The sequence below is a fragment of the Argiope bruennichi genome, chromosome 1 (genome assembly GCF_947563725.1).
Source record: "Argiope bruennichi chromosome 1, qqArgBrue1.1, whole genome shotgun sequence".
NCBI lineage: Eukaryota > Metazoa > Arthropoda > Arachnida > Araneae > Araneidae > Argiope > Argiope bruennichi.
Window position 1 is genome coordinate 29,903,127 of NC_079151.1, and position 27,743 is coordinate 29,930,869.

Below are 27,743 nucleotides of genomic sequence, written 5' to 3' on the forward strand. Positions count from 1 at the left end.
AATCATTAATAAATAAAATGTGCAAGTTGAAATTCATTTGTAAGTTTAATTGTTACAAATGTGCACATGATACTTATTACACACACAAAAGTATTCTTTTCAGGAAGGTAAAAATTAATAGAAGATTCATTAATGTGAATTTTTTATATATGAAATTAAATTTAATATTGTCTTTTCCTATCTATGAATTTTATTTATATTCTGTATCTTTTTTTGCAAAATATTTAAGTTGTGAAATTTTGAACATTTTAACATATAAATTAATTTCTTATAGTATCCTATTATTGTCATTTTGTAAAAGTTAAGCTTTAATTTCATTGATTTAGTTTTGCTAATTCCTAGGAAAAAACTGCAGTATTTTATTTAAATTAAAAAAAAATTCTTACTAATAAGAATGGAATAATGAATGAATTCAATGGATATTTATTTTATTGATTGTATGGTTGTATATAAGACTGTTCTTGTTGATATAATATATTTTTATTATAATGGTTGGTGAGAAAGAAAAAGTATTTTACATGAATAAAAATAAATTATATTGTGTGTAGCTTTTAAAACTGAAATTGTGTTCAATATGCATTATGATAAATTGAGGTATAAGTGCTTTGAAAAATAAAAATTAGAATGTGCAGTAATAAAAGAACTCTTTTAAAGTTTTTGTTTATATTTACCTATTTTAAAACTTATATTTAAGAACTTTTAAAGCATTTTCTAATCATCTTGCAATTTCTGATAAAGAAACCTGTTGTTTTAAATACAATTTCAGGCTTTTTCTGCCTTTATATTGTCTAGCACTGTAAAGATTGTTTTTCAGTAAAATGTTTCTTATTGCAACAAAGGTCCAAGATGGAATAAAAATTATTCATTATTGAAGTTAAAATTAAAAAAAATTACATTCTATCCACTCTAACAATAATTAGAAATTTCCACAAAATCTTCATAATAAAAATAAACACTGATTCAAGGAAGGCGAAACTTATTTATGTCCACTATTATATTAAACTTTGTAAGTTCAAATTTGTCAAAATGTTTTCTTCATGCTAAACACTTGTGTATAGACTAGCCACATCTGCTCTGAAATTGCTGTATGTGATTCTTGCCTGTTTTCTCAAAATGCCATATGTCAGTAATAGTTTTAGTTGTTGCAGCAAAATCTCATATACTTTTGACATATGATATTTTGATATAACAGCAACAATGCATGTTTAAATATTTTTGAAAATCCATTTCTTGATGCTAAATGCAATGTTTGTACTCTTTTCATAGAAATGATTCCACTCCTTATAAAGAAGAAAGCCATAATTCTGCACAGACACCTGTTGATTCTGCATACATCTCTTCACCCTCTGGTGCAACTAGGAATGCAAGTGCAAGTCCTGCTGGTGATAATAATAATGCTGTAAATTTTGAACTGGACGCTTCTGCATTAAGTGCAGCGTTTGGTTCTGGACAGGCCTTAAAGCACAGCACTGCAAAGAAATCCCTCGGTGGTAGAAGCAATAAAAATATTGTTAAAAAAAAGTGATGCATTTCCATTCCTTAAAAAAAATTTTTTTATAAAAAATTATTTATTTATAAAAAGACAATAGACTTGTGATCTGTAATTTAAAAACTGAAAATGACTGAGATAATTTTTGTATTTCTTTTGTATTGTCTGTATGAATTATATGCTTAATTGAAATGTTACATTTAAAAAAATTAAATCAGTTTATTGTTAGTTTGTTGTGACAATATAGGGGCTTTCAAAAACTGACCTTAAAACAAGTTAGTTATTTTTAAATTTTGATTAGTATGCAATGTCCAAATGAAAAAATAACAGAAGTCAAAATAAAATTTAAGAAAACTATCCATATAACAAAATATTGAGAATTTTACCATGTGATAGTGGTTTATCTTTAAAATGATGATAGCTGAGCTTGGCATCACCCCATTTTGAATTTTTAGGAAATCAGTTTTATTTTACTGTTATATTTTATGTTAGTGGAAAAAAAAAACTAAATAATATATATATTTTATAAAATTATCTTTCAAAGCTGAAATTTCTAGGTTATTTTTACATACATAATTGTTTTCTTGTACATTTAATATCCCTACATATTTCGTGTTCTTACATGATTTTAAGATCCCTGCACATTGAGAGTAATTTAAAAAAAAAAATTGTCAAATGTTTCTGTTTTTGATATTGAACATTTCTTCAATATGGAGCTTAGATTATTTCTAAAACCGCAGTTATTTATTTATTTTTTAAATTTTTTACAATGGTTATAAAATTGCTTGGATTTCTGCTTTTATTTATTTTTTAACAGTGTTAATATTTGATAAGCTCTATTTTTGTAAAATAAAGGATTTCTTGACTTAGGAATGCATTCGTTAATTTATACTTGCTCTTCATGCTATGAAATACAGTTGCAGTTACTACACTAAAGTTGTTGCATTAAACTCTGTTGTGTTATATCATAATGATTTTTGTAAATAATATTATTTTGTATAATTTTTGATTTGTGTTAAATTTATTGAATAAATTTTCAAATTATAATTCTGTAGTTTTGAATTATTTGCATGAAAAAAGACACAAGTTTTTAAATATAAGTAAATTTTGTTGCTGATTATTAAAACTATTTTTGTTATGTGTTCTTTCTAACAAATTACATTCTAAATATTTCATGAAGATTTGATTATTATTTTACAAAAGTTACATAGTTTGTTTATTATTTTACTGTTAGATATTTAAAAATTTAAAAAATAAGACAATATTTTGCCTAAAATTGTTTTTTTTATATGGTTATCTTGTCCATTTAACTGAAAGGGTAGAGGTGATTTATGCAATTCCCTAATTAATAATTCTGAGAGAATTCACTGTGAAAGTATTTTTTTAATAATAGTAATTCAATTATATATATTAGTAATTTATTAAAATTATTAAGAGAAGAAATTATTTTTATCTATCTTGTTTATAATTTATTCAATCCTTGAATAGAAAGTTTTTAAGAATAAGCATTTAATCAAAATCGTTTCTAGTGGGATTTTAATTAAAATCAGTCATTCATACATAAGTTTTCTGTAGTACAATCATGTATGGAATTTTCTTTACATTGTCATAGCAACAAAACTTGAAAATACATGTCTAAATTTTTCAGAATTCTTTTTTTTTTTTGTGGCAACACTTGGTTATCTTTTGAATGAATTTATTGAGGAAAAGAGAAAACATTTTTACAAATAATAGATTGTTGTATTACTTTAAATATACCTGTTATCCAGCAATGATTAATCTCGAGAAAAGTTTTGGCAAAGGAGGTAATCATGATTGAAATTTCATAAATGCTATGTGTTTTTGTGTTCGAGTTTGAGCTGATATTGAATTGCATTTTTTGTTTTTCCGTGTAAAAGCAGGATACTTAAGACTAATGAAAAAAAGAATAATCCACCAGTCAGAAAAAAAAGTTTTAATAATTGCATGTAATATTATCTTACAGGCACTCTGTACAAATAGAGATCAAATCTGGCAAAATAAAGCTCTAAAGAAGCAGGCGAAAATAAAGAAGAAGAAAAAAAAAATCACAAGAATGCCATTTAAATATCAGATTCTATACATCTTGTGTGGCAGTGATTTCATAATGCAGTAAGATGCTATCAAATGACTCGAGGACTTACCTAAACGCTTTCCTTTGGATGATAATACCAATTCCGTTTGTTCCTTCATTTATTTAAAGCTATTTCACCTTTTAGCCTCGAGACACTGAAGCACCTTACGTCAGTGGGAAATCTTATTTTTTTAGGGTGAAGGGGAGAGGGAACAAAACCATGCTATCACCATCAAAGCAACAGCAGCCTCTGAATTTCGACATCACCACACAAAGTCACATGGTCAGGCTTCTGATCTTCCAGTCGATAGGGAAAGAGGGCATGTTCTATACCGTTCAGGAAGCACCGAAATCCATCTTCTGTCCTTGCCACCAAGAGGTCAAAGGCCAATCCCGGATGGAGACCGTCATCGATTCTTGATTTGACCTCTTGCCCCCAGTTGTCCTCTTCTTTGGAGTTGAGCGTGATCTTTGGAGAGCCATCGTCTTCCCATTGGACGAGGTATCTGAGTGCGATGTCACTGTCTTCGGAACCCTCACCGCATTGCACGGTCATCTGCATCCTGGAAAGGAATGATCAGCAACATGATAGGCAGGCCTATTTTTACACCTGTATCACAATCACAATTCTGTTAACTAGCTTCTCAAATGCTGTTTGTATTATGCGTATTATATATTTTGCAATGATTCTAAATGTACGAAGCGGGTTTTTTTGGGGGGGAGGGGAGAACAGGTTTGGTGTTCTTAAGCAAATGCGTTTTATTTCTTCATGATGACAATGAAATGCATTTAATTATCAAGATTTTTTTGCTCGAACCCTTATCAAGCAGCATTTGCGAACTGAATAGGAAAGCAGAAAGTTGGAAGAGCAGACAATATGAAAATAGTCAAAACTTCAATAATTTCAGAAAAGTATTTAGGTGAAACAGCATTTTGGGTTTAGCATTCCTTAAATTCAGTATTGACAAAGCAAAATTTAAAGTGAAGTTTGAGTTCGATTGACTAGAAAATAATAAATTTTAGAACGTGGTTAAATTGTTATATAATTTAACAAATTATATGTGCTTATTTATTTCTCTTTTTTTTTTTGTGAGTAAAAATCATATTTTTTTTTCAATGATTAATTTTATGGTCTTTTATAATAGCTTATGTAATATACAGTACACTCCCGATTATCCGCGGAGTTGGGTGGCGCGGCCGCCGCGGATAACTAAGATCGCGGATAATCCGAAAAAAGCTAAAAACGGGTATAGCAAAGGAGAAGACAGTCATTACAACTTTGAAAAATCGTTTTATGTACAATAAAACGAAAAATAAACAGCAGGAAATGTTTAACTAACGCTTCATATTTTAGTATATCACTCAAAACTAACCTAAAATGCATTTTGTGAATGAAAACAGAAAAGTGCATTGTACTTACGAGAGGCGTCAAGGATACACAGAAAAATGAATACATATGTACTGTTTTAATACTGTAATGTATTATGTAATTACAAAAGCATAACTGTAAAACTGCACCTTTTTGAAGAAATCAGTCAAAAAAAAAAAAAAAAAAAAAAAAACTTCGTACGGCAGGCGCGGATAATCGGGAGTTTACTGTAATTATTAAATTAGTCCCCTCAGGCGACCACCTGGTTCGCCGGGAAAAGTGGTTATATTTGATTTCAGATGCATTTTTTTTTATAACTCCATATTCATGGTTCTACCTAATTGTCTGCAATTAAAGTCGTGTTAATTAAGTTCCGCTTATCGTGTATATGAAACTTTCTATTGGAAACAATCCCCTAACATCTACCACTATTAAAAATATAAATATCCAGGTCATCTATCCTCTAAATTTCGCAATATTTTAATTTCACGTTTTTATTTGTCTTGTAAAACTACACAGATATGCGTCCTCTAGCTTTCAACAATGAACGAAAATCATACGATTTAGAATTTGATATAACAATGGAAATGATTTTAATTGCAAGGCAATAATATGATCTACTGTTAGAAATCAAGCAAAAAATGTTTTATGGAAATTGCAAAAATTCTAACGATTTTTTAATTGATGCCATTAAAAAATAATTTTTGAAACTTTGAAAGTATAAAATTTATTTTTATGCAATAATATTTTTGGAAGTTATTGCGGAAAAGCACTAAAATTCAGCTTAATTTTTTATTAATTAAAATTTTAAAACTTCCGCTCCGAGATACAATTTCCCACTCTCCAAGGTTCAAATCTGGCAACTGTAAGTCAAACAGACTGGCCTGTACATCACCAACACACACATCCATTTTCATCATTTTTTAAGTGTTTGATTAGTCTTTATGTAGAACTTTTTTTCTTTTGTCACAAATATTAGTTTTTAAATTGTTTTAGTATTCAACAATCAAATAAAAAATGTCATTTCCTAATAATTAATGGCTATCTGTGATATAATACTGCTAATAGAACTGAAATCTTTGAGATTAAATATAATGAAATTCCCTAGATGGGTTAAAAATTTAAAAATGGAAGTTTTTTTCAACATACGCAGATATATATTGACTAGTAGAAAATTTATTTAAAATTTATCTAAATTAAAAATATTATTATGAAATAATTTTAAATTATTCAAATTTAAGTAATATAAAATTTATTTTATACAGAAATGTATCTTAAATTGTAGAACTTCCATGGTTGAAATGCAAGAATCACTACTATCGATTTTCAATGAAATGTAGCTATCAAAGGATAGAATAAAATGATAGCTGAACAGATTTAACTAAACATACTTACTTGTCCCCTAAGTACGGCAGAATAGCAGTAATATAGTTTGTTTTAGATGATATTGCTGAATATGCCATGCACATATCAGTGCAAATTTTGTGCCTAGGCAACCAGAAACACACACTTTTTACTTTCTTATATACGAGGTTAAGAGAAAGTATAGTAATCGTCAAAAAATTCGAATTCGAAATTTTGACGAATCATTGCGTTTTAGACCTCACCGAGTTTGAAAAACACATCTTTGGAATTATGCCTGTCTTGCTGTCTGTGACAAAGATAACCCAAAAACACTTTGAAGTAGACTAATGGAATTTGGTATACGGTCTTTACACCAAATTTGCCGATTTCTTTAAGTTTTGAGCAAAATCCATTCTAAGGAAGTCCGTCTGTCCAGTTATTCGAATACAAGTTAACAGGATAACTACAAAACGAAGAGATCTAGATGGATAAAATTTGGTACACAAATTTAACATCTATATTGTAGACACTTGTCACATTTTTAGCCAAAGAAGTTGAACATTCTATCGATGTGTACTTTCAAAAGCATTAAAATGCGATAACTCAAGAATGCAATGACGTAAATATATAGAATTTTGTATGTGATTTTGCGATTACAGCTGTAGCCCTGAGTAAAATTTTTTGAATCAATTGGTTAGGAAGACTGCATCTCAAATCCAAATTTGATTCTCGGATATTTTTAACCTACTGAACTTCGAAGTTAAATGCATTTACTTATTTTAAGAAAATTTCATTAATATTGTATAATTAATAAGCATAAATAAAGGAAAAAATGCGTTAAATTTATTCCAGGTAATGGTAACAAATATAAAAAATAAACATAGTAATTTCTTATTACCTCAGCTAGGCAAAATCAAGGATTAGAATTACTGATTCTGTATCTGGTTAATATAATATAAAAACGAACGAGGCTGAGGGGAGATACTATCGGTATTAATCGAGCTAATGAATTGATAATGAGTATCTGATCTTTTAGTCTATTACAGTTTTCGTTTCAGGGTCATGTGACTATCACTTTTAGACGATTGAACTCTGGAAAGGTATGATACTTAGTAAGATGTTCGCATTTCCGGATGTCTTTATCAGACTTTGATTTTATTTCCATTAGACGTATTTACTTTCATTTCTACCCTATTTTGGCAAAATAAAAATCTGCTGCATGCAAAAAGCGCAGAGTTTCAGCACCTCAGAATCGGCCCTATTTGATACTTTTACGAATCTGTTATAAAATTGAAGGTTGATCTAATATCACCCGCCCTTAGGAGGTCATCGCTCAATGCCATCGTATAAACGAGAGGAAAAGTACAGCCTCTAATTCTTCATTTTATCAAAGTTATAAAGGATAAGAGCTGTAGCATCATAAAATGCAACAGAATACTGACCTTGATGGCTGAATGTTCACTTTTCCCGAAATCAAAAGCAAGCATCCTTTTTCGAATCCTCCAGTCACACGAGAAGTCAGTGGAACTTCCTACGGAAGAAAAGAGCATGAAATAAGCATGTAATTTTGGTTCATTCTCGAAATCCCATTCTTGATGTTTACGTATCCAGTTATTATACAGTTTTGATGTTACGTATGCTCTATTCTGTTGGAATTTTTTTTAATAATAACAATTGGATAAATTGTTATATGAGGTCATACTGATGACCAAAAAAATAAATGAAATGAAAAATTTATTAATAAGAAATACACAGAAATCCACCGATCATGCCAAATTTACTATTCAAAAGTTGTAAACTTTCAACTAGTATCCTGATTAGCACAAGAAATTTCACGACATCTTCATGATATTATTCGATATTTCAAATGTCACACAATATTGTGAATATACCGCAATAATGTTATCGTTATTAACATTATTGTTATGTTAATGTTATCGTTATTAACATTATTGTTATGTTAATGTTATCGTTATTAACATTATTGTTATGTTAATGTTATCGTTATTAACGTTATTACATTATTAAGAATCATTATTTTGTGCTAATAATGATTCATTAATTAATATCTTTTTGTCAATAAATATGCTTCAATTTTCAGTGTTTTCTTTGAAAAACGAGTCAGATGATAAGAAATTAAACAGATACAGTTCTACTTACAGGACACATTCGTTGCAGCCGAACTCCTCTTGTTTTGATGTTGGTTCCGTTTAGCACTCCAGATGGATTTAGCTAAGGACAAAATAATCATGACTAACAATTCCTTTTAGTAAAAATCATGACTATTTGAATAATGATATTAAAAAATAAAAAAGGATTTAGGTCATTGGATTTTAGAATTTACTATATCTGAATTTATCAGACTTAATTACTCACCTGTGCAAGATCTATGCAGATACTTGATGGCTGCATGTCGCCTTCGAGGAAGAGCGTCTTGGCCGCCCCCACATCGTGTTTGTGTCCGAAGGTGATCCACTCTTTCCCATCCAGCCTAGTCTCAAACTCCAGGGAGCGCACCCCCACCATCAGGTCAAAAGGGGTGCCGGGACTGAAGGGTGTTTCTTGGGTGCTTTCCTCTTTGCCCATCTCATCGTCCAACCTGCTGTTCCTGACCACGCGACCTTCATCCAGCCGAGGATTCAGCTGGAAGAGGACATCGTCGAACTTTGCGGGGCCGTTCTGCCAATTGATGGTGAAGCTGGAAATGGCATGAAAGAATCACAGTTTAGTTCGTGAAGGGACTAACTTTCTTTTTAACACCCCCTCCCCCCCCCGGAGAGCACCTCGAAATGAGGACGAGAGGCTTCCGGCATGGTGGTTGGATCTCGCCACCCTGGGGGGTGCACAAATAGGTGGGGGGGATCTGACTCCTCCCATTGATGACAGGACGTACTTCCTTCGGGGAGGGTTGTACTGTGGCCGGTGATGGCCCTTAGGACTCAACTGTAGGACTCAACCAGTGTTGCTGTTGTAGCGATCCGGTCATTCAGCCTTATGGTTTAAATCCGTGTGCCTTCGTGGCGGGTCGGAGAGTCAGTTGGTTGACTTACCATCCCCTTTTCCAAAAGGATCTTAGCTCGGCGATTATGTTCAATGGCTCCAAATGTGCATGTACGTACATAGATATAATATGTAAGAGAAGTATTTATTGATGAATGAAAACTAACTAAATTTTAAAAGTCTGCGGATGCATACCATCAAATAGTAGTCGAGGTCTAGTTAAGATTTTTATCAGATATTTAGCCACAGTATCTTTATACTGAATTCTTATTTTTTTTTTTTTTTTTTTTACAAGCAAAACTGCGTTTTTTGTGCGTTTGATCAATATTGTTTTCATACTTCTATTTATGAAAAGCATTTTGTTTTTGTTTTTACTGCAGCTATTCAGTGTCTAATTCACATAAAAATATTTATATAAAATTTTACATAATTTTTCATTGCTTATAAATTTTATATTTTTATTTATACTGCATTTAAAAATTGTGTATACGACATTACTGTCATTGATAGAGACGATGCTTAGTATTATTTCAAAAGAAATATAACAGATAACGATGAAAAGTTTTCGAATACTAGCAATAATAAATGTGTTATTCATAAATATAATTCTAATTGTAAAGGGTTTCCTTGGTAATTCTTGTAGAGAAGGCATCCTTGGTTATTGTTGCTAAATAATAATAAGGAATCTAATAGAAAAATGCATTGTGAAAATACCTGATACCTAAACCTATACAACCTAGTAAGGAATTATCTCTCTTGATTTTAAATTTCTCTTAGATTATTCCTAAAATGTCTCATGAACTAACTAATAAAGCTATGTTGATATGAAGGGTCAATGTTTATTTTTTATCTGATCAAAATGAATGGACTACTTTATTGAAATTTTGTGAGGTTAATATTACAGTTTGGTAATTAAAAATCAGTTGTTTCAAGATATAACCAAGTGGATGTTTTTTCCCCTAATTTTCAGAGCATGTAAATAATTTTATATAGTTATGAAAAGAAAATAGTCTTCAGTAAAAATTGGAAAATTCGCATAGCTCTTGAATTAAGCTTAATGATACCTAACTGTGTCTTTAACTGCACATCGCCAATTCATAGTTACTTATTGGTAATATTCATTTCACAATGTATTCGAGTGTAAACAAATTAAAATTGCAAATATGCATTTAATACAAAGTTTCTTAAATTTTTTGAACCCAGGCAATCTCAATCAAATTTTTAATTTAATTTTAATTTTGTAGCGATTCCAGATTTGGAAAATGACAGAAGAAATGAATACTAGGGAAGGATAAATTAAAATTAAACGCCATTCAAAATAGCTATTCAGTGATTTAAAGTCAAGTTTTACACTTTTTGCTCTAAAATTATTAAAAGATGTAAACAAGAGAGTGCACAAATTTTTTTATGACCTATATATTCTTTTAGGCGTCCCCTGTTCGTGGCTTATAGTTTTAAAAGCCATGTTTTAACCTTACGGAATCTTTGAAGAGATTTTGATCTTAAAAATATCATCAGTGATTAGGAAATGAATAATTTTATTAACATATCACATTTGTGAAGCGTTTCTTCATTAAGATGTGTAGTTTCGAATATCTTACCTCTTGGCGTCCTCCGTGGGTTGACCTTTGATAGAAAACAGGTCACCCACCTTCAACCCACTGCCCATGCTTAAACGTAGGTTCCGCGGCTGTAAGAAAGATGGAAATTAATATGGTACTTTAGAAACAAAACATCTAGGTAAAAAAATTACATGCTTATCAAATATAAAGGCATAATGACGAGTATAGATCAAAAGGACCAAAGACGACCATTCCTAAAATTTGTTGCCTCAAAAGTAGAACATTAGTTCTTTTATTTGATTTCTGATTCTAGTTTATTTTTAAAGTGAAATATGATTCACGAAGGCGATTAAGTATTATAATCCTGTTGCCATTTTTTTCTTATAATATTACTGACTAAAAACTATTTATAAAATTATGATTTAAGAGGAGTTCGCAAGTTAGATTTAAAATATAGCGAATTTTCAATTCTATTTTTTCTGTTAATTGGAATAGTTTTGCTTCTCAGTTAATTGTTATCCGATTTGGATTCATCAAATTAGGTGATTTAAGTTTAGTAATATTAGAATTCAATTTTGAAGTAATGCGAGGGCTCTTTGGGGATGGACTTCGTAATATCCTGTACCCTTGAGCCGTGGTCAACTGGGGAAAACACATACCCCTTCAAAAGAGAGGGTGGGGGAGAAAAGGGAAAAAAATTCGTATCACACTAGTGGGAGGATGTTTATAACACTTTAGACATTTAAGGTTGGCCGATATTTATGCCATATAGTTGCGTAATTATAATTCAATGAAATGAAAGAGCTTCAATTCATGATTATATTGCTCTGTCGCTTGTATTTACGATCTGAAACTTGACCAGTGCAAAAAAACTATGCTGATCGAAAAGAAACTGTGCATTTTTATTAAAGATTTAATTTGTTTTTCAATTTATTTCAAAAACTAATTGTTTTTAATTAACTATTATAATATATTCTTTTTATTTTTTTAATGAAATAAATTCAAAAAATAATAAAATTATCTATGAAACATAGATTTTCTAAAACATTTTCTAAAACACGACAATGAGGAAATGAAAATTATTGCTTTACGAATAACAAGCAAAAAAAAAATTAATAAAAAATAATTTATAGTTATATTTTCAGCTCATAAAACTTGCTACAAAACTCCCAAACAATAATAATTTCCTCAACTATATGAGTCTTTTCTTATTTAATTGTCCCCATTTTATAAATTGAATCTGTCGGTATTTCAAGTAGACCTGTTATAATCTTAAGATCACAAGCTTTTTTAAATTTATTTATTAAATGAGATGTATGTCGAAACAGATGACAAACTGACCATGTTCTCCACTGGTATATGTATCGCCCGAATGGAGAGCTCAGCCTGGATCGCCAGGTGGGTGATGGCAGATATCGGCAGTCCATCTCGTACTTTGATCGAGAAGTTGGAAGATCCATTAACCTCGATCTGAAATATAAAAGAAAGTGCATTTAGTCCTTTTCTATCAGTTCCATCCACTGCGATAGATATATCTATTTATTGCTCGCACTCTTGCCGGACTTTGACAAGTTTGACTTATGATCTGATCACAAGTTCAAACTCATCAAAAGATATCAAAGGATTTAGAATTTAGGAGAAGAAAATTCATGAAATGCTTTTTGCAAAGTAATCACTTGTTGTGCTAATTGAAATCAGAAGCGCTAATTCTTGGTAATTCCGAACAATTAAACACAGTGATCTTTACAAAGCCAATCTATAGCAGCACCGAAATATTGGGATATAAACACAATATAATCGGCGGAGGGATCACTGCAATAATTACCAGCTTGCTCTACGTCAAAAGGTCATAGAGCAAGCTGGTAATCTTTGTCATATACGAAACAATATTTTCAACGTGCAATCATTAAGCATAATTGGCGGCTTCTGTTACCTAAAAGTCCAATAATAGTTGAGCAATATGGTGCTCAAGAAAAAGTCAGCATTAACATTTGGGTTGGTATGATGAGAGACTTATTTACACTGTCAATACTATTTCACCGGATAATTTTATTGGATGTTTTCAGAGGAGGTGTTCTTAAAATTAAGTTTCAGCAAGTATTAAACATGGCATTATGTCCAATAAATCAGTTTTTCTGTGTTCTTCCCTACTTTGCTGTTACAGAGATCTCTGCAACCGCCGTATGTTACGTTTGTGCCTAAATATTCTAAGGTGAAATTGACCAATTTGTTACTTTGCAATCATTTCTTGTGCCTATTTCTTTAATTTGAATTGAAAACCGATTGTAGAGCGTTACATTATTTGTTGACGTAGATAATTTTGTAAGCATCTGGGATGGATCTTCCTTACCTCGTAGGAGTCCATGTAGGCCGTGATGACAAGTAGGAAGGCTCTAGGGAAGGCAGGGAATGGAAACGCTCCGGCAAGCTGCTCCTCCACCCCCCAAGTGGCGCCCTGTCGTGAATTCCATACCACCATGGGAGATCGTCCCAGTTTGGCCACGAGGTGTAGGTGTAAGTCGGCGAACTCCATGTCAGCACCCCTCTGGAGGGCGATGGAGAACCTGTGGAAAGACAAGAAAAGGTTAAGCATTACCTGCAAGTTTGCAACAATGTCAAAGCAAATATTTAGTAGCATATTATCATGATTTGATATAAATCTAGAATTACCCAATTATGTTCTCCTGAATATGTTTCCGAAGCATTAAAAAAGACAAGACTGAAAATATTGAGACTGAAGCTTAACAGGATTTCAAAGTACATCTTTATGCTTAGTTAGATAGTCCCGAATTAAAATGTCTAAAATATGTCCTAAAACAGTAATAAAAGATAAGATTTAAAAGATTTCGTAGTAAATTATCTCCAACAACAGAATTTGTGTTTTAGATGCGGTCTTTTCCAACAACTGAAAACAAAAAATTGGCCCAGAAATACACTTGCAATCACAAAATCTTATACCAAATTTGATATATTTATGTTATTGCATTTTTGAATAATCGCGTTTACATGTTTCTGAAAGTAAAGATCGCCAAACGGTTAATCCTTTGTTAGATTTAGTTTTGATTGGTGTACACACTGTCGATACTAAATCTGTGTACCGAATCTTATCTATGCAGCTTTCTTCGTTTGTAGTTATCATATTAGCATACATTTGGACAGCCGGACAGACAGACTTTCTGTTGACGGACTTTGCTCAAAATTTGATATAAATCTAGAAATTGGATGTAAAGACCGTATACCAAACTTTACCAAATTTACCTAGCTCAGAGTTTTTGAGTTGTCTTTGTCATAGACAGACGGATATTTTCCAAAAATACGTTTTTCGAACGCATGAAGATCTAAAACATGAAGATTAAGGGAAATTTCTAGTCCATATTTTTAACGACTAAAAAACTTTCTCTATATTGTAACCGCGATAAAAATTCGAAACGTCTGAAGTCATGAATAAAACTTAATTAAGATGAATGTGAATTAAAACGTTGGACATTAATTATTCAATTTTTTAGAGAAATTATCTTTTCAAATCGCAATTTATGAAATTATGAATGTGTCTGTAGAATTCATCCACTTAGGTAGCCGAACATGCAGCTATCTAAGACCGGCGACAAGCATGCGATAAAAACATGTTGTTAGCCTTATTGCCAAGTAAATAAATTCGTAAAAAAATGCAAATTGTATGAATTATGATATAGAATTATATGAATACTCTGTGAAGTATTATTAAAGATTCAAATCTCTTTCATTACGTTCACTTAGTTCTTACAGTATTTATAAAACCCAAATGTCTGATTAAATAATAGTGAATAAATAATAATATGTGTGCAGTTATGAATCATAATTAAAAAATAGTCTTCCACAAAATCGTTAAAGTAAAAAGAATCAACTTATTATCAATTATTTTATTAATATATTAATGTGTTGAAATTGAAATTAAGTAAAATTAAATTAAAAGAGGGACCTCATATTGTGCATTGTTTACTTCCGCAAAATGTCTACATATGCTACCATTTTTTTTTATGAAGCGCTTGTATTTTCGAATTAATTTCAATGTATAATTTATTATAAAAAAATTCAAATTCGAAACATCCCAGATTAAAACTTTGGGAATTTTCTCCTTTTTTGATGTTTTATTTTCTTTAATACGAATTTATTCTTTAAATGTTAAATCTGTAAACCAAATTTTACTCATCTAGTTCTTTTCATTTTGTAGTTATTGTTCTAAATTATATTTTTAAAGCTGAACTTAGACTTCATCAGGTTGGACTTCGTTCAAAATTTGATGGAAATCTATTTGGTGTAAAAAATTTATCATGTACACATACAGACAAACAGATGTAATTTCAAAAATATTTTTTTCAGACTCTGGAAGTTTAGGAGTATGTTTCTCAAAAATATGTTTTACGAACTCAAAATCTCGAATCCGAATTTTTGAAAATTGTAATACTTTCTCTTTGCAAACTTCGCATATAAAATAAATATATAAATAGTAATTGTACATGACTACTCCATGTCCTTAAGAATCCCAAAGGGATGAAAAATGAAGAAGGTTCAGATTTAATTATTTTAAAATAAGGAACTTATATCGTCTATTGGAATATAATGCATGAGAAATCATTGGTTCAATCTTTTAATCTCGTAATCGCAATATCTTTCGTTTTACGTGGATTATATTATCGCTTTTAAATTTATATGTTGAAAAATCTATCAGAGGTGCAATAATTTCATACAAAAAATACAGATGATACACAAACACCTCAATTATTCTAACTCAAAGCGTTTTGAATAATCGTATTGGTAGACAGACAGACAGACATAACTAAAAGAAATGTTTATCGGATCCAGGAAACTTGCAGACTCATCAAAATTTCGAGTTCAAATATTTTTACGATTACAACAATTTCCCTTTGCCTGTAATGATCTTATACGAAGTATACAATCTTTTGACATAAGCAGAAAACCGTTTTGTGCTTATTAACTGATTGCATGCTCCAATCACTCATGGTTCTTTGATCGAAGCTGATACAATTTTGCAAAGTAAACAACACGCACTTAAAAATAGTTTGCAATCCGCAGTGATAGGCCACTAACTGAATTTCAAATCGAAAATCAAGAAAACATTTGTTTTAAAGTACTTTTGGTCAAACGAATCAAATTTTCAAATTTCCTTGAAATCGATGAAGCATTTCACTGCAACTGTGTCGTTCAACAGATGCCGACAGCCCCTGCTGTCTTTCGTTAGAAAAATAAAGTTCAAGTTTAGATTGCAGTATCAGTTTTGAAATCTCAAAAATGGCGATTGATTCCCGAATGCATATTTGCTTTTAGCTAACTCCATAATTTTGTTTATTGGTAAGTGGAATAATTTTATTACAAAAGTTCTGTCTCAGATCGCGATTTAAAAGGATTGAAGGGGTTTTTTTTTTGTAAGATACATTTTTATTTCCATATTATTCAATTATTTTTAAGAGACAGCTTGATGGTCGCAATGAATCAAACAGCAATTTATTTTAAAATGAATGAAACATCTAAATAATCAAGAAAATAAAAATGTTTACATTATAGAGTAATTATAGATTTGAGTTGACCAGAAAGTTAAAGGATAATTACAATAGCAAAAGGATTTATAATGTTTGTACTATAAAATCATTTTATGCTTTTAGGATTTGGTTAACTAAAACTTCAAATGAACATTTCACACACGGGTATTCATTAAATGTTTTTGTATTTTGGAATGAATCCAAAAATTTCTTTTGTTTTTATTATTATTAGATGACATTTTCCGTTTCGGAATGTCCTGCCATATTGATTCAACCAAAAACTAAAAAGCTTGAGACATTTGTGGCTTTAGTATCATTTCTGTATCGAATTATAATGTTTTCTACGCTTTTACTTCTTAATCATCGTGACGGTGTGTCATGCTGGCATCAACTCAACTTATAAGCTGAAATTAAATCACTTCAAACCGCAATAATTCGATATAATAACAGCAATATAACGATCCATAAACAACTCAAGTTTTCTGTGGCTTTTTAATTGTATCATTTGGATTGTAATATTCCTGAAGGAAATACACTATCTAATTAGATAATCAAAAAAGCAAATATTAAAGGGTTAATTTTAATTTATAATTTTGGCAGCGATAATTCGATGCACCATCTCGGTGGTTAAGGAGTCAAATGCATCTTCATCTGCAAAAGCATTTCTCTGTGCACCTCATTCAAAGTAAGATTATGGCTTAGGATTTATTGAAATTTTGTAGATCTGTTTTAATATTTCAACTAAACCCATCAACGCACTGTCTTATTTATTTGCCAGTTGTATGAACGAGATGATTTAAACAGCACGAATTTCCTCCTAGAAACTTTTTCGCATATTCCTCTATAACCAATAAAAGTGGTTATCTCCCCACCTCCCCATGAAAATGTGGAACCTAAACAAGGCGATGAACGCCAAGAAGGATCAAATTTTTATTTTCAGAATTCTCCACATGATAGTTTCACCCTTCTCAGAATACTAAGGAAAAATAAATACGCATTTTGGACGCCGTTTTTTTTTTTTTTTTTTTTTTTAATACAAAGTCAATATTTGACTCATAACTTTAATTTTAGTAACAGTATTGCAAATAAGTTTCATTTATTTAGTCGCTGCATGTCTGAGTTATCGTTTTTTGCATGAATGTAAAAGTATAGATCGACTACTAGACGGAATTGGTTCAAAATTTGATACAGATGAATAGTTTAAATGCTAAATCTATGCACCATATTTTATTTACTTAGCTCTTTACATTTTGTAGTTATCGTGTTCATTTACATTCGGACAGCAAGACTTCCTGCAAATGGATTATATTCAAAATCCAACAGAAAACTGCAAATTTGTGCAAAGACCGCACCAAATTCCATTCGCTTATGTCAAAATCTTTTCAAGAGATTGCATTCAAAAAGGCAGACATGATTCATTTATTTTGTTGCGGCTGTACTGAAACAAAGATTCGACAAAATCCCAAGTTTGATTTTTTTTTTTTTTGATAATTGTTATATTTTCTCTTGGTATGCATACTTTGTATATATGAAAGTAAAATTCCTGTAGGCTTGATGTGAGAATTTTAGTATGCGATTATGCCAAAAATTGTATGATTATCCAAATTTAGAGCAAAATCGATCAGTGTAGTAAGATACTATTCGAAAATGCATACGCGATTTCCTCATTAAACGGATACAGCTTATTCTTAATTAATTTTGTAATATTGATTTGCCATTTAGAAACTACATGAATGTTATTTAAGGTTAAATATTGTAAATTTCAATTGATGTCATAAATTTGATTGATGTCATAAATTGATGTCATAAAACGTCACTCTCTCTCCAAATTGTCCTTCCGGAGATGTTTTGAGTTTCGATGGATCTTGGAATTCGATCTCGAGCCACGATCCTCCGATCATGAAACCGAGACTTTGCTCTTTCACTATATTGTGGAAGTAAGCAAGAAATTTAAAGAAAACCTTCCTCACAAATTAATTTTGGAGAATTCTAAAAACTAATAATGCGGAAACCCGGGGACAATTAGATGTTAGAGAATTTTTTTTATTTCGAAGTTTTGCGGATATGTCATTTTTGATCGCTGGAGCATGTCTCCGGTAGTATAGAGGTCGGTGTCATCGCCTTTAAAATGAGAGACTGGTACAGATTTCACCATGGAAGCGATTCATTTTGATTCTGATCCTCTGCGATTTTGTAAAGAACAAATGAAACGTATTTGGTTACTAGAACGTTTCCCTCTATAATATTGTGGTCAGTATTCCAACCTATCACCGGTATTCGATTTCCGATCTGAGAATTTCTGTTTTTTACGATATTCTGCGAATATATTGAGAAATTATGAAACATTTTTGGTTGTTGGAACAGTTCATCGTAGTATAGGGCTCAATATGCCGGGAAATCTTTCGCAAATTTTATCCTGGAACGTGATTCAGACGTTTGGAATGTTCCTTTTATTCGGAATCTACCTTTGAGTCAATCACAGAAGGGCTGATTCCACTTTTTTCTTTCAGAAAATTATTTAAAAAACCTAGTGGTTGGATGGCCATCACAAGAACACACTGTGAGCACGATTATATTATTAAATATTATAAATAGAAGTAGATTATGCAACATCTAATGCATTTAGATTCAATATTAGACAAACGATTCTGCCTTGCTTACACTCCTTCCCCCTTCAAACAAACAAAACAAAAAAGTCAAAATGTTGCAAGTTCATATCAGTAGCAGAAGTATGGATATTTGAGTGTTTAGTGGGATATCTCGATATCCTTCACGAGGGTTCTTTCAAAACATTAGAAAAAATTTGATACCATTACCTACAAGTTATCAGGTGCAGCATAAAGATTTAACTGGAGGTTCCAATAGTTTTTCAAGAAATTCTATGCGGAAGCTACGTAATCTTACTTTCATTATGCAGAATTAAGTTCACAAATAAGAAATGGAAGTAATTTTAATATTATATTGAGGATGAAACATAAAGAATTATTCTTAAGGTACAGTTAGTGCAGGAGGTGCAGATCGCAATAGGACCCAATAAAATGTTCTTATATGATGAAGTTCCTGGTAGAATCATAGACCTGATATCTGGTACATGGAGTGATGGATACAGCTCATTTTCGAAGTTCGTGGTGACTATGGTTCGGTTTTATTACAGCACCCTGCGAATTTATCGAGAACTAAGGATTGTTCGAATGATAGTATATTGATCAGTATCCTCGTCTGTCATGCGGAAAACCGTATTTAAATACCCGCCAGGGATTTTTGTTAATCCTAATATTGGTAAGAATTACTGATGGTGGTTTTGCATAACTATTTACATCAAAAACTTTTTTAATGTAAAACCTTATGCGCAAGATAAATGAGTATTCGTGTAAATTTATAAGGGAATCAATTTTAATTCCAAACTTTTTTTAATTAAAATATACCACAAGGAGCGACAGTATGAAAGAAAGCAGCAAAAGCACCAGTTCCATCAGAACAATATGCACTGTTTTCCATTTAGTATCATCTCCATCGTTATCCTGAACTTCCGAGCCGAAATTCGCTTTCTTCGATTGTCTTCTGTCTTTTTTCAGACGTGGAAAAAACTGACGACAGTTATGATGGCGACGACAAACTCCAATATCACACTTACCAAAAACTGCGAAAAAAGGGAAATGAAATGATGGCGAATAATAAGTGAAGTGAAGAAAGATAATAAGTAAATGGTGTGAATTTTTAAAATTTTAAAAAGGTATACTCATATTTAAACTGCGAAAAATAATTGATAATATTATTGTAGAACACTCATTTATGTTATATCGGTTGACAAGGGGTGGTTGAGACAAACTTTAAAAGTTGGCTAAGCTCATTAAAACAAATTAGTTTTATAGGGGAATGTATTCAGGTCTGTAAGTCATGTAGACGCTTTAAGACAAGAACATTAAAAAAATTCTCTCGGCAAGTTGAAAAGCAAAGATAGATTCCTTTACATCTAAGTTACTATCTGGCAACATAAATGGTTGGTGCTAGAAACAGTCAAAATTGAAGTTTAAAAATCATTTTTTCAGCCCCCAACTTCTAAGATATTGTAGTTACCGAAAACCTCTAAGTACAAGAGTTGTTTGTTTTAATAAGATGCTAATTTGGCTAATTAGATTTATTCTTCTATCTTCAATATTAAGGAAGTTATAGCGAAATGAAAATTTTTCAACCCCCACCATTTCCACCTCCTGTCAGCTATATGGGTCATTCACGAACTCTTCCGAGATTTTTCCTTTTCTAACAACAGATACCAAGCGAGTTAAAATTCAGACAAAATTACTCTTGTTATCCTTTTACAAAATAACAAGGGCAATGCGTTATACTCACTCTTTCTCTCTCTCTCTCTCTATATATATATATATATAAACTTTTGAATGAAAGATGGTTTTGGGTTCTAGGGATTATGAACGTTGAAGAATTGAAGAAATTTTCCTGAAGACTTATCATGAGAATGATTGCAATAGATAATCTTCCTATAGGAATCTACCTAAAAAAGGGTTTAAATTTAATTTGTCTGTTCACATCGCCAAGGACGCCAACAATGCCAAGAAGCCAAAAGTCAGGTATACAATACTGCGCCTTAAATTGCTAGAACTAATTCTCTTGCTTGTTTCGGGTATCACATTGATGATAAACTGAATGGACACATTACAGTATATTCGAAGCAAAAATGAATTAATCCATATATGATTTACAAAATAGGCTTATGAAGTAATGTGTGAATAATGTTACTAAAGTTGTTCAGAACTGCTGCCCTTTGCAGTAATACAAACCACGCAACGGTGAATCATAGATAAACGGACACATGCGAATATTTCAAGTTCATCCTTAATGCGTGATGCTGTGAAGAAGCTTGTTAAAATATAGTAATTTGTTTCAGGTATTCAGTACATAATCAATCGGCGTGATTTGAGGAAATTAAGGAATTTCCTATTTAAATATTAGAATGTGAAATTTAATTGTCTTATAAATGGCTGAATGAAAGTTCAAGGGGTAACCGACTGAATATTGAATTACGAGAAAGAAAATTTGAACCTATAATATGGCATATGCTTCAAATGATAAAAGTTAATGACAGTTAATTAGTGACATGACGATAATTTTATTCGGTTAACTGCAGGAACGTCTTTTCATACTGATATTTTAATCATTTAAACTGTTTTCATATAGCTTATTAAATCTTCAAATTAGTTAAGATATATAGAACGAAGAAAAATTTTAGAATAAATTAATTTTGTTTTCATATAGATATTATATTACAAAAAGCAAGATTCAGGTTAATACTATTCAGTGGGATAATTATCGATTTCGGTCTCAAATAATAGTTTCGGTTTTAATATAAATTTATGCTGAAAAATTCCAATCAATAAAGAATTATTGCGAACAAAATATGGAAGCAAATGATTTATCTTCGGATTTTCCCTTGTAATCACTGCCTCTACAAATTATAATGTATTTTGTAAATTTTAAAAGAAAGCAAAATAAGTATGATGAAACACGGAAAAAAATCTTCTTTCTTCTGAGAAGTTTGAATGACCGACACAATATCTTTAGTAAAAATTATGACAAACAATTTTCGAAAACTAAATTAAATTTTTTAGTTGTTTTCACAAAAATATTTCAATTAATTACTTCAATAAAATAGGGTCATTTCGGGAACTTTATTTCAATTTAAGGATAAAGAGTGGGAATTGGACTGCTCCAGTTTACCAGCTATTTCCCCCCCCCCTCCATGTTTTGTATAAATACACATCTTGTACTTATATCAAGATCTGACTATATTATTATAAGACAGCGGTTTCCCAAATTCAGGAATATCTATTTGAAATCAGAATGGATGCGAGGCTGCCTAAAAAGAAAGGTTCTTCTATAAAAGGGTCTCTCAGGACGTCCTTTTTGCTGAGTCGAAAAATGAAACTCTCTGCTATTTCTGTCTGTCGCGGGTGGTAGTTGGAAATCGCATGTTTTTTCCCCCAAGAAGAAGGCAGAGTGCGTCATTTTGATCCCGTGCCCAAGATTTCGTTTTCTGGATTCCTCTCAAGATCCCGAGTCACTTTCTAGGTACGAACGGATACATTTTTTTCCGCCCTCTTTCTGATCTCGTGTGTGCCCCACTTCCTGTTATGGCTACGAGAAGAGACTCTTCAGTCAAGTTCCGGTTTCGTTCTTTCTCGTTCAATATGTTTTGATTCCCAGAACGGTGAATGGTTTAAGAGTGCGGTTGGGCAATAGTAAGCAAAATGGAATTCTTTCTTCTGGGGTTGAGCTGCGGATAATTTCGTTTTGTGACGATGATTAGAAGTTATTCACAGACAACTGAAGCATATAAACTAATGCCAAATAATATTTGTATAATATGTCTAGGTTGTTTTCGCATTGTTAAGGAATTTTTGCTTTAATTTTTAATAATAGGAGTGTAAAACTTGAAATATTGTTTAGAATGGGTCTCTTTTTTTAGGGAGGGCTAAAGAAAAATGGAAGATTCATTTGTTCATTTGCTCTGTATTCACTTTTACCCACTCAGGGGGGGGTGCCTTCCTTCTATTGTCATCTCTTATTAGCAGTTAAAACAATCATCACATACCAGCTGAAACAAAACTATTAAGAGAATAAAACTATTTTGATGGTAATTAGAGAGTGGTCACTAGTTCCTTAGAGATGGGGGGGGGCATGGAAATCAAATACATTGATTGCACAGCAATAAAACATATATAATATACCATTCTTAGGAACGATATCAATCGAGGGAATAATTGTAAAACATTATTTATTCATTTAAAAATAAATTTCAGCGAAATTTTTAATTAAATTTTTGACAGATAAATGAAGATGAATAAAAAAGTAAGGAAAATTTATTTCAGTGATGAATGATTAAGCATTGCCATTAATCTTAGATAATTCATTTTTATTCTATTTAATCAGCAAAATTTGCTTTGTTCTTTTTTAAAATGAAGGCTAGTTTTGTAACGGGAAGCCCGCATCTTTATGGTAACCAGTTCAGTTACCATAAAGAGGAGGGATCAGGTTTGGACTTTCATATTTCCAATCATGAAGCTAAGAATCCTTTGTTTGCGATCATTACTAATTATTTCATATTTATGAATAAGTTTATGAACACATCTGGCTAATACTAATATTTTGTATTAGAGAATCATATTTATGCATACGTTAGTTAACTCTTTAAAGGGCCATTTTTTTCTAGTCATATTATGTTAAAATATTTTTAGGCTTGAAATTAGAATACGGAAAGGAATTCATTTAGCTTATTAGATTAAATTTAATTTGATTAATTCAATAATTTGGTTAATTAATAATTAAGTAACAAATCAAGACACATCATTTTGTCTGAGATAAAGAACTGAAGCATCTAAGTTTCTGTCTTTCTAAAAAAATGTGTCAGAACTTATGCCAACCTACATAATTCCATATAAAGATTGATAAATTTGGTGGGAAGCATACTTCCCACGGCCCTAGAAAGGGTTAAAACATGTGAATAATGCTAATATTTTGTATTAGCAAGTCATATTTAAGGATAAGGGAGTAAAAATGCAACTATAATACTAAAATGTCATATAGAGTCATATTGATGGATAAATTAGTGGAAACATGTAATATCTCGTATTAGCGAGTCATGTTTCTGAAAGGTGAGTTAAAAGGTATGAAACTTACTGGCTCGCAGCCTCGGGTAATACCCCGTGTATGTAGATCTTAGACCCAATGCAGAGCCCTCCGGGAATACTGCAGGCATGAGGAACGGTCTACAAAAAGAACAAACATATCATTTAGAAATTTCAGCAATTAACTAGATGCAGAAAGCAATTTAAATTCACAAGAATGAAAAGGTCCAAAATAACCGTTAAGTAATTTTCTTTTTGATGAAATCGTTCTAACAAGTGATTCTGATTTAGTAATTTTTGTTCGTAATGGAACATGAAGTTAACCACAATTTTCTGAATTCATTATTCATTCTTAATTTTAAAAGTGTTTTTGTTGTTCAACATTGAACCGATTGCAATTCCTTGCACAATAAAATAGATGCAATGAAAAATTTAGTTTTGGACAATGCAGACTTAGAATTTTCTATAAAAAGAGGTTTGTATTCAAAAGTAAATTTTGGAATCGATTCCTGGGAGTTTAATTGCACCCAGATAATGGCTGAATTATTAATGTATCCATAATCTTACCTTTCCATTATGCACTTTTATCCATTTACCGAAACAGCATCGATTATAATCTTAATAACATCTAAACATTTTTTGTAAGTTTTTTTTCTAACTTGTAAAATTACTTATTTGTGATTAGACATAAAAAAAAAATTTGATTTTTTTTTTTTTGAAGTTAAGAAATTATTGAACTGAATATAAATATAGAAATCATCTATCGGAAATTCCAGAAATGCTATTTTTACATCATGAGCCTAGTTATAAGTTTGGTTGAAGCTATAGAACATTGTTCTATATTTGTTTAAAATTGTAAAACTCGGTTTATCAACTTCACTTATTTTTTTTATCAATGTGCGATAAGAGTAGAAGCTCTTCTTGTAAATATTGTTAACTCTGAAGTTTTATAAAACCTACAATTATAACTGCGGAACTTTTTTTAAAAAGTATTTTAATACCGGTTTCATTCAGTTTCTTTGAATTTAACAAAGAAGCTTCTTTAAAACGTAATGGAAAATCCGTAATGACTTCTACATATCTAAAAAAATCTGCTATATAACAAGAAATTTAAAAAAATTGCCTTTATTTTTTCGCATTTTAAACTTTTTTCATATTTCTAAACATAGAGCTTTATAATCGCATCTTCCACTCACTTCTTGAAGTGCTACAAATTTGAAATATTATGCACTTGTGTGTTTTCGATGGCAATACATTATTTTTAAATATTTTCAGAACTTATTTATTAGTAAATTAATATGAACAGTGACAATTGCTGGCAAACTGGGAAATTGTCTAGGGTTGTAAGGGCTAAGAGCAGGGGCACTGGCGGGTTGATTAAAAATGCAATTACCAAAACTGTTAAATTTATACGTAAACAGTGAGAAATACGCAATTTACGTAAATATTTATAATTATAAAATATGAAGATACAATGTGCAATCCCATCGAAACTATTTTAATCATTATTAAATAAATAAAAGCATAACTATTTATTTATAATGTAATATTAATCATTCATTGAAATAATTACATTCCCTATAAGTCTTGCGAAATAATTTTTTTAATGTTATATTTGCTTGCAATTTATCATTTCCTTATAATTTATCATAATAATTAGGTTTTTTTAGGTTCAAGTAAGGCAATCAATACTAAATAATTAACGCTTCAAGAGTTTCACTTTTTTAGTCAATTTTTCCGCCAAAGTAAAAAGAATAAATGAAAACTACATTTTTACTAAGTTACTAAAATATAAAAATAAACTGAAAATTAATTTTTAACATGCTACTTAATTAAAAATTCGTTAAAATATGAAACTGAGTTGGTCAGATATTACAATGGAAGCCTCATAATGTTTACTGCCCGGGACTCCAAAATTCCTAAATCCACCACTGAATACAAATTCAATTTATTTCACACTCTCTGTGAATTTGAATAAAAAGTAAAGCGATTTCAAGAATCAATAATGCTTATAATAATGAATTAAAAAATAAAAACCAAACTGTAGAAAGTAATCAAAATAAACAATTCTACTTTTCAGTACGCTAATAAAGAAATTTATTAATGTTCTTTTTCTTATTAAATTTATTTTTAGTTAATTATTATTATAGTATCAATTTTGCTTTTTCCTTTTAATCCAGTTTACCTTATCAAAAAGAGCCTTACGTATGAGAAAACGGCACCAATAAATTTTATATAAGAAAGGGGGAAAATATCATCATATTTTTGAATCTGCTATTCATATGAGTAAAGCTAAGAATTAATTTAAATAAAAAAAAGTAACTTTTTATGTTTGATGCTTGCTAATTTCACTGTTTCAACAATTTCGTAAAATTTCAAGAGCCTAAAAACATGAAGTCATTGTTTTTATCTGTTTATATTTGACAACCTAAAAAAAAAAACGAACGAAACTTCAAGGGCACTTACGTGACAATTACAAAATATTTCGCACACCTTTTGGAATTGCAGTTGGGCAAACTATTGTATCGTTCTTATCTTATCTTTACTCTTTGTTACTTGTTTCAGCAAGTACTAATGAGACAATCAAACTGTGTGTGCCAGCACTGAAGAAATCTTACTATTTTTAATCTTCATTAGAATTCCCCCTTTTTTTTCATTTCTACACTAAATGCGATCTTTATGATAACCTTTCCATCATGTATAGCCTTTCCTGGCATGCCTCAAGTTCCTCAGTGCTTGTTTATCTCTTTTTTTCCCTACCAGAAATAATGTTTCATATTCCTGTGCATCAGCTGTCATAGTCTTTTCAGCAGTTTTTAAAATAAACCTTTTGTTTTTTAAGAAGCAAATTATCCAAGATAAACCCCTGCAAATTCGTAGCGGATATATGGGGCACAAGATAAGAAACAAAGTACGGCATGTCTTTTACAGTAAATGATATTTGTACAGGGCTTCGGATTCTAAAAATTACTTTTCAAGAATACATTTATTCAATTCTAGTAATTATTATTAAACATTCAAAAATTAAAAAAGAAAAAAATGTTGCCAATAATTATCTTTTAAGGACACTGTGATTCAACTTTAACAATTATTTACAAGTATTTCCTATCCGAAAATTGGTAATAAATAGAATGGTATAGAAAGAAAAAGCTGTTTTTTTTACAACAAAACATGACAAGCATTCATGCAAGATGAATGCAATACTGCTACGAATATAAAAATGTAAGTTGATATTCAGTCAAGTGATATCAATATATTAATTTTTATGTGCGAAATTAATAATTCGAATGATATCAATATATATGTATACAAAATTAATTAATATTGAATAATTTTATAATAAAATTTATCCTATAAAAGGGCTGAAATTTTTTTACTCCTGTTTTATAACTTCGCTGGAATAATGAATTCTGATAGTTAAATAATATTTGTATGCCCCGACTTGTGAAGGTTGAAATCTTTGAGAAATTTATGCTTAAAATTATTTACCTTAAAAATTCCAATGACTAGCGTGTGTTCTTAATTTAAAAAAAAATATCAGTTATTACATTTGGATAATTTATTTTGGCAACAGGCCTATTTCTTATATGTTTGGATCTGAATGCATCACAAAAAATGTCTTCGAATTCATAATGTTCGAGAATCAAGAATGAACCCTTTAAATGTAATATAAATGTTAAAAATGATTTAAAATAATTCAAATAATCTTA

At 30.6% G+C, this 27,743-nt stretch overlaps 2 protein-coding genes across 3 annotated transcripts in view; one reads left to right on the plus strand and one right to left on the minus strand.

Moving 5' to 3' along the window:
• LOC129965824 (spindle assembly abnormal protein 6 homolog) overlaps nt 1-2,527 on the plus strand; it is a 32,336-nt gene extending 29,809 nt beyond the window's left edge. Inside the window, exon 14 of the mRNA XM_056080040.1 lies at nt 1,267-2,527. Within this exon, the coding sequence (XP_055936015.1) occupies nt 1,267-1,525 (259 nt within the window). The 3' untranslated portion in view covers nt 1,526-2,527. The remainder of the gene's footprint in view (nt 1-1,266) is intronic.
• Nucleotides 2,528-3,428: 901 nt separating this feature from the next.
• The window catches only part of LOC129961714 (galectin-4-like), a 66,185-nt gene continuing 41,870 nt past the window's right edge, over nt 3,429-27,743 (minus strand). For both annotated transcript variants that reach the window (XM_056075260.1, XM_056075270.1), the window contains exons 2-9: nt 24,086-24,174; nt 13,207-13,420; nt 12,198-12,326; nt 10,896-10,984; nt 8,671-8,992; nt 8,455-8,526; nt 7,737-7,825; nt 3,429-4,144 (exon numbers count right to left, since the gene is read on the minus strand). In XM_056075260.1, the coding sequence (XP_055931235.1) occupies nt 3,814-4,144; nt 7,737-7,825; nt 8,455-8,526; nt 8,671-8,992; nt 10,896-10,984; nt 12,198-12,326; nt 13,207-13,420; nt 24,086-24,174 (1,335 nt within the window). In that variant the 3' untranslated portion in view covers nt 3,429-3,813. The remainder of the gene's footprint in view (nt 4,145-7,736; nt 7,826-8,454; nt 8,527-8,670; nt 8,993-10,895; nt 10,985-12,197; nt 12,327-13,206; nt 13,421-24,085; nt 24,175-27,743) is intronic.